General features: G+C 39.2%; 1 protein-coding gene across 1 annotated transcript in view; it reads right to left on the bottom strand.

The window, feature by feature from the left end:
• Positions 1 to 12,516, bottom strand: part of LOC134354893 (nardilysin-like) — an 80,364-nt gene that overhangs the window by 19,680 nt on the left and 48,168 nt on the right. The window contains exons 22-26 of the mRNA XM_063064338.1: positions 9,070 to 9,235; positions 6,538 to 6,569; positions 6,190 to 6,328; positions 5,221 to 5,268; positions 938 to 990 (exon numbers count right to left, since the gene is read on the bottom strand). Coding sequence (XP_062920408.1) covers positions 938 to 990; positions 5,221 to 5,268; positions 6,190 to 6,328; positions 6,538 to 6,569; positions 9,070 to 9,235 — 438 coding nt within the window. The remainder of the gene's footprint in view (positions 1 to 937; positions 991 to 5,220; positions 5,269 to 6,189; positions 6,329 to 6,537; positions 6,570 to 9,069; positions 9,236 to 12,516) is intronic.

The following is a 12,516-nucleotide window of genomic DNA, read 5'->3' on the forward strand; positions in this document are numbered from 1 at the left end:
TCTATCAAATCCAATAAGCCAACATCTCCTGTTTGTGCTACAAGGAAGCACAGAGATGATGTTCAGTTGGTGTCCAGTTATTAAGAAACATTTAAGAATTTTGGCAATATTACAACAAATTATTATTTCTACTTCCCACCAACCCCTACAATTTGATTTTGTTTGCCCCTCATTTGTTTTATTTAAATACAGTGTTCATTATAACACACACTGTGCACATTTGACTTCCCTTCACAAATATAGCGGTGCAATATACAATGTTTTATTTTAATTAACTAAAACACGGTTCATTTTCAGAAAAAGAACTCACCGAGATTTCACCAGTCCTTCCAATAATCAAGTCAATCTTACAACTTCATTTCAGAACTAATGATAAGAAAACCATCTCCAGTGGAGAAATTGGCAGCAGCCCAGGGACCACACAAAAACATGTCATATAACACATGATATAAATATATCCCCAATCCTCTTGCAAGCATCTACTCTGATCAAGATGAAAATCTGATCGCTGAACTCTGACAGTTATTTCAATGTTCAATTTTCTTTTTGTTAAAACATTTATTTCACCTCAACAAATCTATTCAAATCTTTCCAAGTTAAATCTAGAAATCTGTCTTCCTTGCTGGGCCAGGATTTAGGCTGATATTCTACAATCCTGCTTAGCACTGAACTGGACATTCCAATTTTAATACAATTGATGTTTTAAAATCATAATGAATTGCATTATTGCCTATTCTACACGGGTGAACTTCATTCTTTGTTTACTTTTTACCCACTTTTAAATCCAGAATGCAATGTCATTCAATTATATCTATATTTACCCTTTTGAACCGAAATGACATCCTAGTCTTTACTTAATGTGAGTTTCAAGAAGAGTATTGCTGATAATGACTTTGAATAATACACATTGTAAAAAAGGAGGTGAAAAAATATTTACCCAAGTGTTTCTTTTGTCCTCAGAAAATCAAAACAAGGTTCTTCCATGTGCATCTGAAATCAAGGATCAAAATCAACTCAGCAAAAGAATCTTGTCCTCTGTATGGCATACAGTAGCATCTATCCCTCTTGCAAGGATTTTTTTAAAAGTCTGAGCACTTAACAAAAAAAAAGGCTAACAATGTTCGGAGTCTTAGAGGAGACGGTGTGAAATTTTCGAAGTCGCAAATCAGTTTCAAGACAGTTTCCATTGATTTGAAGCAAATGTAAGCCCATAATTTAAGGGAAATAAAGGGGAACTCTTGGTGAGCTAGCAAGACATGAGTAGGAAGGTCCAGACTTATGAAGGAAATGGTAACAGGCAAGTTTGGAAATAACATGATTGAGCAGAGCTACATAGATTTATGAAAAGAAAATCATGTTTGACAAACCTTCATAAATGGGCCATTTTTGGGATGAGAGGTTTTGACAAGTAGGGTTCTGCAGAAGCACTGCTGTGCCTGTATCTTTATCTCAATGATATGCATGAAGAGTGTGAACCAAATTTATCAAAGTTTTACGATGATAATAAGCCAGGAGGTAGTGAGGCCTGATAGGAGTGCTGGGATATAGACAAGTTAAGGACATAACAGGTGGTATATAATACAGAAAAATTCAACGTTATCCACTTTAGTGAAAAAAAAGAGAAGTTATGCAGAATATAGGGACTCCCTGGGTTACAAATGACATGGTTCGTACAAAACTACAAATTCTCCCACACATCTTTAAAGCACATTTAAAACTAGTAACAACAATAACAAAATGTTTGATGGCATTCATTAATGAAAGGAATGAGTGTATATTCCATTAGTTTAGGCAGTGAAGATAATTATTCAATGAATTGAAAGCATTACAGTATGTATATATGTAGAGTGATATACAGATAGCTATGGAAATTTATTTCTTAGAGATTGACTTACAAACAGTTCTCAGGAACTTTCTGTACCACAGATTCCTGTACTTTTTAAAATAATGATAGATTATAAGGGTAAACTGTGTCCTTTGACAAAGATCCTTAAAAGGTGTTAGGAAGTTCAGCAAGCAATTTTGAAGACAAAAGCTAAGCTGGACAATACCACAAAAAAGCTTTGTGTATAGAGTGGAAATCCAATCCCATGACAAAAATAAGGGTGATCTCACTGAAATGTACACATTTCTCAGAAGCTTGATAAGGTTGAGGTGGAGTTCATGCTTCCCGTAGCTGTGCTGCTTAGAATATGTCATGGTCTACAGCCACTCAGGACCAATCACAGTTCAAAGTTCTAAGATCAAAGTAAAATTTATTATTGAAGTACACATACATCACGACATACAACACTAAGAATTATTTTTTTGTGGGCATACACAGTAAATTGAGGAAATATAATAGAATCAATGAAAGATTGCACCAAACAGACGGACAGACAGCCAATGTGAAAACACAGAAGAAGAAAAAAAATAAATAAGCATTAAGTATCAAGAACTTGAGATGAAGAGTACTTGAAAGTGAGTTCCTGGGTTGTGGGAAAATAGCAATGATGGAGTGAGTGAAGTTATCCCCGCTGTATCAACAGCCTGATGGTTGAGGGCTAATAACTATTCCTGAACCTGGTGGTGTGGGTCTTGAGGCTCCTGTATCTTCTTACTGATGGCAGCAGTGAGAAGAGAACAAGGCCTGGGTGGTGACGTTCCTTGATGGTGGATGCTGCTTTCCTGCAATGGTTGGGAGGGCTTTACTTGTGATGGACTGGTCTGTATCCACTACATTTTGGAGGATTTTTCATTCAACATCATTGGTGGTTTCATACCAAGCTATGATGCAACCAGTTAATATACTCTCCACCACACATTTATAGAAGTTTATCAGAAGTTTTAGGGTCATGCTCAACCTTCACAAACTCCTAAGGAAGTAGAGGCACTGCTATGCTTTCTCCGTAATAACACTTGGATGCTGGGCCTGGAGAGATCATCTGAAATGATAACACCAAGGAATTTAAAGTTGCTGAACCTCTCCACCCAATTCCCTGATGAGAACTGGCACATGGACCTCTAGTTTCCACCTCCTGAAGACAAAAATCAACTTCTTGCTCTTGCTGACATTGAGTGGGAGGTGATTGTTGTGGCACCACAAAGCCAGAATTTCTATCTTCCTCGTATATACTGATTTGTCACCACCTTTGATTTGGCTTATGACAGTGGTGTCATTGGCAAACAAACAGGCATTGGAAGAGCAGTGCTTAGTCTCACAGTCATAAGTATAAAGCGAGTGTAGTAGGGGGCTAAGCATGCAGATTTGTGGTGGACTTGTGCTGATGAAGACAGTGGAGGAGATGTAGTAGTCAATCCGAAATGACTGGGGTCTGCAAGTGAAGAAATCAAGGATCCAACTGCACTAGGAGTTATTGATGCCAAGCTCTTGGAGCTTACTAGTTAATTCTGAAGGGATGATGGTATTGAATGCCGAGCTGTAGTCAATAAAGAGCATCCTGATGCATCTATCTTTTCTGCCTAGATGTTTCATGATTGAGTGAAGAGCCAATGCAACGGCATCTGCTGTGGATCTATTGTGCTGGATGGCAAATTGGAGTGGATCCAAGTCACTTCTTAGGCAGGAGTTGATGTGCTTCATCACCAAACTCTCAAAGTACTTCATCACTGTGGACGCAAGTGCTACTGGATGACAGTCATCGAGGCAGGTTACCAGGTTTTTTTAGGCATTGGTATAATTGAAGCTTGCTTGAAGCAGGTGGGTACCTCTAACTGCTAGAGATTAAAGATATCAGTGAACACTCCAGCCCATTGATCAGCACAGCTCTTTAATACTCAGCCCGATACAGTATTTGGGCTACTCTCCTAAAGGATGCTCTCTTGTCAGCCTCAGAGACTGAAATCTCAGGGTCATCAGGGGCTGTAGGCATTTGTGAAGGTTCCTCCATGTTTTTACAGTCAAAGTGAGCATAGAAGGCATTGAGCTCATCTGGGAGCAAAGCCTTGTTGTCACCTATGTCACTTGTTTTCACTTTGAAACAGGTAATAGCATTCAAGCCCTTCCATAGCTTTCGAGCATCCTTGATTCAATTCAGTTCGGTCCAGAATTGCCACTTGACACGTGAGATAGCTTTCCAGAGATCATACCTGGACTTCTTTTATTATTTGGTCGTCAGTCTTGAATGCCACTGTTCTGACTCTCAACAGACGGCGGATGTCGTGGTCCTTCCAGGGCTTCTGGTTGGGGAAGACTGAATGATTTTGTAGGGACACATTCATCGTTGACTGTTTTTATAACGTCCATGACAACCATGATTCATGAAGAAATCTTTTTGCACAGACTGTAGTGAATCTTAAAAATTCACAAATGAGCAGAACTGTGGAGACTCAGTCACAGAGTACACTTAAGGCCAACTCACCAGTCTTTAGATGTTAAGGGAATCAAATGATGAGGTCAGAATAGGGAAGTTATACAGAGGTAAAATGATCTGATTAAATGGTTGAGAAGGTACCAGAAGCCAAATGGCCTTCTCCTACAGATCAGTGTAAACCTATGCAAGTGCAACTCATGTCACTAAAATATGCCAGAAACATTCAAATACATTTAGTGTTCTGACAGTTTTGACATCCAGCTTAGCCAACTGAAGAAGAATTTTTCAACATTGTCTCTGCCAAGCTTTGTTCCCTTCTAATTATAAGATAATTTATGGTAAGGCACAATTAGCACAAAAACTGTACCAGTGAAGATGGGGTTGGATTTATTCAATTTGCCCCATGGTACGTCTGCACTGTGCAAACTGTGAGTGGCAAGCATATCTGTAGCAAAGTCTATCTCTTACTCAAGCCAGTGAACACATAGAGAAGTACGCATATTTATATGACTAACTTAAACATTGAAAATATACAGTTATAATGGAGAAGGGGAAGTTAGTAGATGTTTCAGCCAGTAAAACATAGAGTACATTTTAACTTGTGTCTGCTGAAGCAGGTCTTTTTTAACCAAAATTGAAATTGGAAACTAGCAAGTATAAACAGGTCTGATATGTGAGTAAAATAGAAAATTGTGGTAGTTATAATATACATAAAATACTAATGAATTACAACTGTAATGTAATTTCTACGTGGCCTAGAGTAACAAAGTGAAAAAGCAGTAAATCTTGGAATTCCAAAGGCCTTCTGACAAATACTAGTGAACTCTCAATGATTCCTTCAACAAATAGTCTTTTTTAAAAATTAAAATTACTAATATTGAAAATGAGATTGTGTACATTTACTTACAACAAGTAGTTCCATAAGGGCATTTTCCCTTACTTTGTGACAACCTGACTGAAAAAAATATTAAAGTTAGCTATTTATTCTTAAAAGAATCTTTCACTTGTTAACAGCCAAATTAAAACAAACAACAATATCAAAATGAATGGCAAGCCTATAGTCATGTAATAATGATGCTTATATTTTCATACAGTACATTCATAGTATACTGTGTAATTTAACAGTTATTTTTAAGATTTAATAAAAATAAGCTGACATTAGAAATATTCTCTGCAAAAGTTCAAGTACTTGAAAGAATAAACTCTTCTTGGGCTTCCAGCCACATACAGATATCGATTATAATTGACATTTCATTGACAAACTCCACCATCTTCATCAGGGATGATGCCGAGGCATCTCTAGTCTGGTGGCATTTATACTGCCATAGGACGTCCCTCCTCTCATCCAATCAGGTGGGACGGACTACAGCAGTACAAATACCATCAGACTCGGCATCATCCCTGATGAAGGCGGCAGAGTCTGTCATTGAAACGTCAGTTATAATCGATACCTGTATCTGGCTGGAAGCCCAAGAAGAGTTTATTCGTCATATACATTGGGAAAGCACTAGATCCTTCAAAACATGAAAGGCTGAACATGGACAATTTGGCAATACGCACTACCACTTTGAGAGACAGAATAAAAATGTTACTGAAATCCTTCTAACTCTGTTACATTAACTATGGGGAGAACATATGATTATGATTTTCAACCAAGAGTATCTCCAACAGATTGAGAAAACACCAAAGATAAGGAATTATAGAGACATATAAGACAGGATACTGTAGGATGGCGAGAAACAGGCCCTTTAGCTTATGAGTCTGCATCAACCATCAATCAAAGAAAATGTTTGAAAATAGCTAAAATTGGGTGAAAAATGAATACATTAGATTAAATTAGATTATGAGGACACTCATTACATTGTCAGTAACTCACCTGATAATAAACAGTGACCTCTGAATTGGCATCATTTTTGTTCAGAGACTTTACTTTGCACACATGTGGCTTATTAGGTAACTCCACAACCCTGAACTGCACAGGTACATCCTTCACCAGTGGTTTGCACTGCAGCTTCCTGCAATGCAATTAACAAAGTACAGTAATCATTCTACCATTTTAAAATTATATGCATGAAGGCAATTATAAGAAATTTAAACAGCATTTCTGGGCTTTCAGAAACTTGTATTTTGTTTAGCAGGAAGGGCTTTATTATTAGAATTCACCAATAATTCATTACAAATTTCACCACCTTTGTGTGACAAGGAGAAAGAAAAAAATACTTACTTCACAATATAATTTAGAAATTCAATGGACTCCTTTGAAGAGAAAACAGAATCATTAGTTTCATGCTAAAACTCAATCTTTGATAAACAAATAAAATCTTCTTAAAGTCAAAGTAGATGTACTACATGAAACAAAACACACAATCTTAAGTTTCCCCAATCAGAAAGCACTAAATTAACTAGTTAAGCCACAGAGGCTTTCTACTCAGTACTGTGTATGTATAATAACTATATGTCAATACTTGCAGTTCTTGTGTCTATTTTGACCTTAAATGCCAGATTTTAAAAACATTGGCAGCAAATTTGGTGAGAAGAAATGAAAATAAAATAGTTCAATAAGACTTGTGTCTAAACACAAAGAATTTGAGAAGTAATGTGAACATCCTGCTCATAAGGGGCACTAGAAACAATACTTATCTGCCTGACAATGACCTGAGTTGTCCTGGCAGTACTGAGCAAAAATAACCCACGTATGTGCCGGAAAGTTGATGGATTTGATGCTTTCATGGTCAAAAACAGAAACTAAAAATTTTCCGAGCTGTAATAAAGTCAGGATACATTTTTTTTAAATGAACATTTTATGCTTCATAAAAATATGATTTTAAAATGTATTTTTAGGTATACAATACTATGCAGAAGTCTAGGCACATGAAAAAAAAAATCTGTAAAGCAAAGATGCTTCCAAAAATAATGAAATGAAAAATTTCTAAGTATCAAAAATTTACTATAAAAAGCAGTAAACAGTAAATCAAATCAACATTTGCTGTGAGCACCCTTTGCCTTTAAAACCCCATCAGTTCTCTGAGGTACATTGTCATGCAGTTTTATAAGATCAGCTGGTAGGTGGTTCCAAGCATCTTGCAGAACTTGCCACAGTTCTTCTGCACACTCTGGTCATCTCGTTTGCTTCTGTCTATCCAGGTAATCCAAACAGCTTTGATAATGTTCATAATCAGGGCTCTGTAGAGGCCATACCATCTTTTGCAGAACTCCTTGTTCTTCTTTTTGCAGAAGATAATTCTTTATGACCTTGGCTGTGTGTCTGGGGCCATTGTCATGCTGCAGAATGAAGTTAGGACAGATCTGTCACCTCCCTGATGGTATTGCACGATTGGTAAGAATACGCTTGTACTTTTCAATATTAAGGATTCCATTAATTCTGAACAGATCATCAATTCTATTTGCAGAAATGCAGCCCCAAAGCTGCACGGAGCCTCCACCATGCTTCACTGTTGGCTGCTGACCCTCATGCATGCAGTGCTCTTCTATGGACAAACTGCCACCTGTATGAGGCAAAATCTTCAAATTTTGACTTGTCAGTCCAGAGCACTTGCTGCCATTGCTCAGTATCCCAGTCCGTGTGATTTTGTGCGGAGCCTAGTCTCTTGGCTTTGTTTCCGATTTGGAGGAATGTCTCTTTGGCAGCAACTCCATGAAAATCACTTCTGGCAGGACTTCTCTGGACTATAGAGGGCTGCACTTGAGTACAGAGCCAATAGCAATGCTGGATTTTTTCCAATTTAGATGGAACATCAGTTTGATGCATCTCTCATCTGCTGCAGTTTCCATGGCTGACCACTGTTTCAGATACTCATTCTTGTCCATTTCTTTGTGGTTCTTCAGAAGAGCTTGGCCAGCAGATCTTGAAACTCTTGTCTACTATGAAAATTCTGCTTGGGAGAGACCTTGCTGATGCAGGATGACCACCATGCGTCTTGTTGCTGTGCTCACTCTTGTCATGGTTACAAGAATTCATGATTTGAAGGTTAAAATGTCACATCTGCCACACCCTCACCTTCCATTTGGTTGTACTTCACCTAGCTCAATTCCTCCTTCATCCCGTTTGTTTGTTTATCAGTTTAGTTCATTCAACTCATTATGTCATTGATCAACAGCACCTCTTTGTTTTCTTGTTTATTCATGCACTGGGCTATATATCTACAAAGTATTCAAGTTTTTATTTGAAAAGTGGTTTATTACTTAATATGTTACTTTCTTTATCAAAATACAAACATTTCTCTATAACATTTACTCTTATGTAAAATTAATGTTTGGAAATCTAAAATTTGCCCTTCCTAGCACACTAATCCAGAAGACCAAAAAAAAAATCAAAACAAAACTTATACAAAAAAAACCTAAGGTGCCCAAGACATTTTGCACAGTACTGTACTTTATACCCCGCCCCCCTCCCCACCGCCCCGGCTGTTTGTTGTTCTCAGAGACATTCGGAAATATTAGTGAAACCTGGCATCTTTGCCATGCAGAAGCAGTACCATCAAAAGCAGCTGGGGCATTGCCGCATAGCTTCAGCAGCCCCATTCAATCGGATATCTTGCATCATCTATGTACATCTTGCATGTGACCCTGTGGGTTTCTCCCAGGCTTTATGTTATCCAGAGTAACAACATTTTAAGAAAGTAGTTTCCACACCCTCCCTCTATATAATTTACAGTATTTCCAACCTTCTTAGAAATGTTCAATGTCAATAGAAACTATCTTTTGCTGGTTAACTATTTCGCACTAAAACATTTACTTTGCTTGTGAAATTTCCTTGCACTAGTCCTTCTACAAAAAGGTGGGATTTAAAGTTCTTCACAAACGACATCAGTGCTTCAATTGAGATTCCATCTTTCATCAAGGTCTGGTACTTCTGCATCAAAGACCACCGTTCATGTTCCAGAATTGATAAGCGTACATCTCTGTAAAAAGATAGCACAAAAGAAAGGCTACTTGCTGATGCACATATTCAAGATCTGCAATTCAATTTATTTAAGACACTCCAAGCAGAAATGTCTGTAATAAAGCTCCCAAATGGCATAACTTCATTAAAAAAAACATATTTTAGAGTATAGTGGACCATCCACCACAGAAGTATACAGATATAGTTTTGTCAACAGGGGCCTTAAATGAAAAAAAAAGCTAAGAACTTATGCTAAATCCTTAACATATTGCTCATGAGGACTCAATCAGAATATTCTGTAGAATTCCAAGCACCATATTTTGTGAAGATGGCTGATACCCTGGGATGAGCAGAGAGAGGTTGCCATTTGAGAGCACTGAATGTGAAACAGGGACCACAGGATACTGTTCACATAAGCTGGTTCATGTAAAACAAGCATAACTCAATCTTGATTGTTAATTAAGTTGTATTCATCTGAGCAAGTGGACAATATTCCCTTGAAGATGGTGAAAATGCTATGGAGAATCAAGAACTGAGTCTTCACTCACCAGAGTTACCAACCTGTGACCTTCTCTAAAGCTACAGGTCTAATTATCTGGTTGGTCTATTAGGTTTATGATCAAATGGAAACCTGAGGATTTTGACAGTGAGTGACTACACAAAAAAATTGGCATCAAAAAATCAACACAGAAATTGTTGGAGCAACTCAAGTCAGGCAGACCCTCTTCATCGGGACTGGAAAGGAAAGAAGCAAAGGCCAGAATCAAAAGATTGGGGTGAGGAGGGGATGCAGCACAAACTGGCAGGTGACACGTGAAATCAGGTGAGGGGGAAGGTGGGAGTGATGAAGTAAGAAGCTTGGAGGTGATAACTGGAAGAGATATGAGGCAATAGGAGCAATCTAATAAGAAAGGACAGTGCACCATGTAAGAAAGGGAAGGAGGAGGGGCACCAGAGGGAGGAGATAGGCAGGTGAGGAGAAGAGAGAGGACGAGAAAGGAACTAGAATGGGAAATAGGAAAAGAGAGAAGGGGAAGGGGGAGAAATTACTGGGAGTTAACAAAATTGATATTTATGCCTTCAGGTTGGAGGCTACCCAGATGGTACAAGGTGTTGCTTCTACATCCTGAAAGTGGTCTCATCATGGCATTAGAGGAAGCTATGGACAGACATGTCAGAATGGGAATAAAAGATCGAATTGAAACGATGGCTACCGGGAGATCCTGCCTTCAGACAGAATGAAGGTGCTCAATAAAGCGGTCCCTGAATCTACATCGGGACTCACAGATGTAAAGAAGGTTGCTCCAGGAGCACCAGAAGACCCCAAAAGTCTCACAGGTGAAGTGTTGTCTCACTTGGAAAGCCTGTTTGGAGCCTTAAATATGGTAAGGGAGGAAGTGTAGGTGAAGGGTATCGCACATGTCACACTTGAAGGGACTAGTGCCAGGAAGGAGATCAGTTGGGAGGGATGAGTGAACAAGGGGGTCATGTAGACCAGCGGTCCCCAACCACCGGGCCGCGGACCGGTACCAGGTCACAAAGCACGTGCTACTGGGCCGCGAGGAAACGATATGATTTGGCAATATGAGTCAGCTGCACCTTTCCTCATTCCCTGTCACGCCCACTGTTGAGCTTGAATGCATGCGAGGTCATTACCCGCACATCATCCATGTCAGTGCGGGAAGGAGATCAACTCCTTGAGCTTGCAAATGACAGCTGGCTGAAAAGTATGTTTGACCGCATTCTGGATCAAAGTCAAGGCTGAATATCCTGAGATAGCCACGAAAGCACTGAAAACATTGCTTCCATTTCCAACATATCTCTGCAATGAATGCAACGAAAACTAAATTGTGGAATAGACTGGACATAAGGTACCCCCTTCGAGTATCGCTGTCTCCCATCACCCCTTGATGGCACCGTCTTGTTGCAGGGAAACAAGCCCAGGGCTCCCACCGATTCAGCGATATTGGTGTGTTGCAATGATTTTATATGTTCATATGGGGAAAATATGTGCTGTGTGTTTAATATCCAAATGTTACTTAAAATGTTATGATGCTATTGACTTACTTATATAACCATATAACAATTACAGCACAGAAACAGGCCATCTCTGCCCTGCTAGTCCATGCCAAACGCTACTCTCACCTAGTCCCACCGACCTGCATTCAGCCCATAACCCTCCATTCCTTTCCTGTCCATATACCTATCCAATTTTTCATTAAATGATAATATCGAACCTGCCTCTACCACTTCTACTGGAAGGTCGTTCAACACTTACTTCATGCTCCCTTGTCCTCCCGACAATGGACTTATCACTATATTCATGCAAGGAAAATATGCACTGTGTGTTTAATACTAAATTTGTTAGATAAACCCTTTTACAAACGAAATTGAGTGTATTAGCCACTTATCACCTATATTCCGGTTGTGATTAACACCCCCCCGCACCTCCGAACAAAATCGCCAAAAACGATTTGTAGAAAAAAAAAATCGGCATGTACACGCATGCGTACTGGTGCCCGCGCAAGGTTTCATGGTCATTGCAGTCTTTCTCGGGGTAAACACAATGTATTTGACTGCTACTCTTGTCCGTTGGCAACCCTACCCCCCCCCGCCCCCAACTGGGTTGGCCAGTCTGCAAGAATATTGTCAATAATAAACCGGTCCGCGTTGCAAAAAAGGTTGGGGACCCCTGATGTAGACAACAATCCCTACAGAATGGTGCAGGGAGTGAGGGTGGGGGGAGGGATAAGTGTGCTTAGTAGTAGAATCCTATTGTACAGTAGATGGCAAAAGTTATTAAGAATGACGTACTGGATACATAGGCTCGTAAGTGGTAAAGTGAGGACAAAGGGAACCCCAACCTTGTTTTGACAGCGGCAAGATGGGATGTGCTGGAAATGCAGGAGATGCAGGTGAGGTCACCAGAGGATGTGACAGGACTGCAGAACTTTAGTTTGATCTGATGGTTGTGGGTTTATTGAATCATGCTGCTTCACCTGTTGATACAGCTTTAACAAGTTGGCACTTCAACGTTAGCCTTGGCTCAGTGTTCTTAGGGTGCTCCTATACACATCTCTGAATCAGGATGGAATTTTAATGCCAGCGTGAAAGAAATGACCATTCACAAGTTTACAGATTATCACTAATTAATCAATCCAAAATACAAAGCCAATGGAGGTAACGGCAATCCTGAAAGCATCAGAATGTACTAAACACCCATCTAATTCATGAACATACATATAAACTTTACTGTGCTTTATCCATTGCTCATTGAATTTTAACTACTCCCCCAAAAGG

The sequence above is a fragment of the Mobula hypostoma genome, chromosome 12 (assembly GCF_963921235.1).
Source record: "Mobula hypostoma chromosome 12, sMobHyp1.1, whole genome shotgun sequence".
Taxonomy (NCBI): Eukaryota; Metazoa; Chordata; class Chondrichthyes; order Myliobatiformes; family Myliobatidae; genus Mobula; species Mobula hypostoma.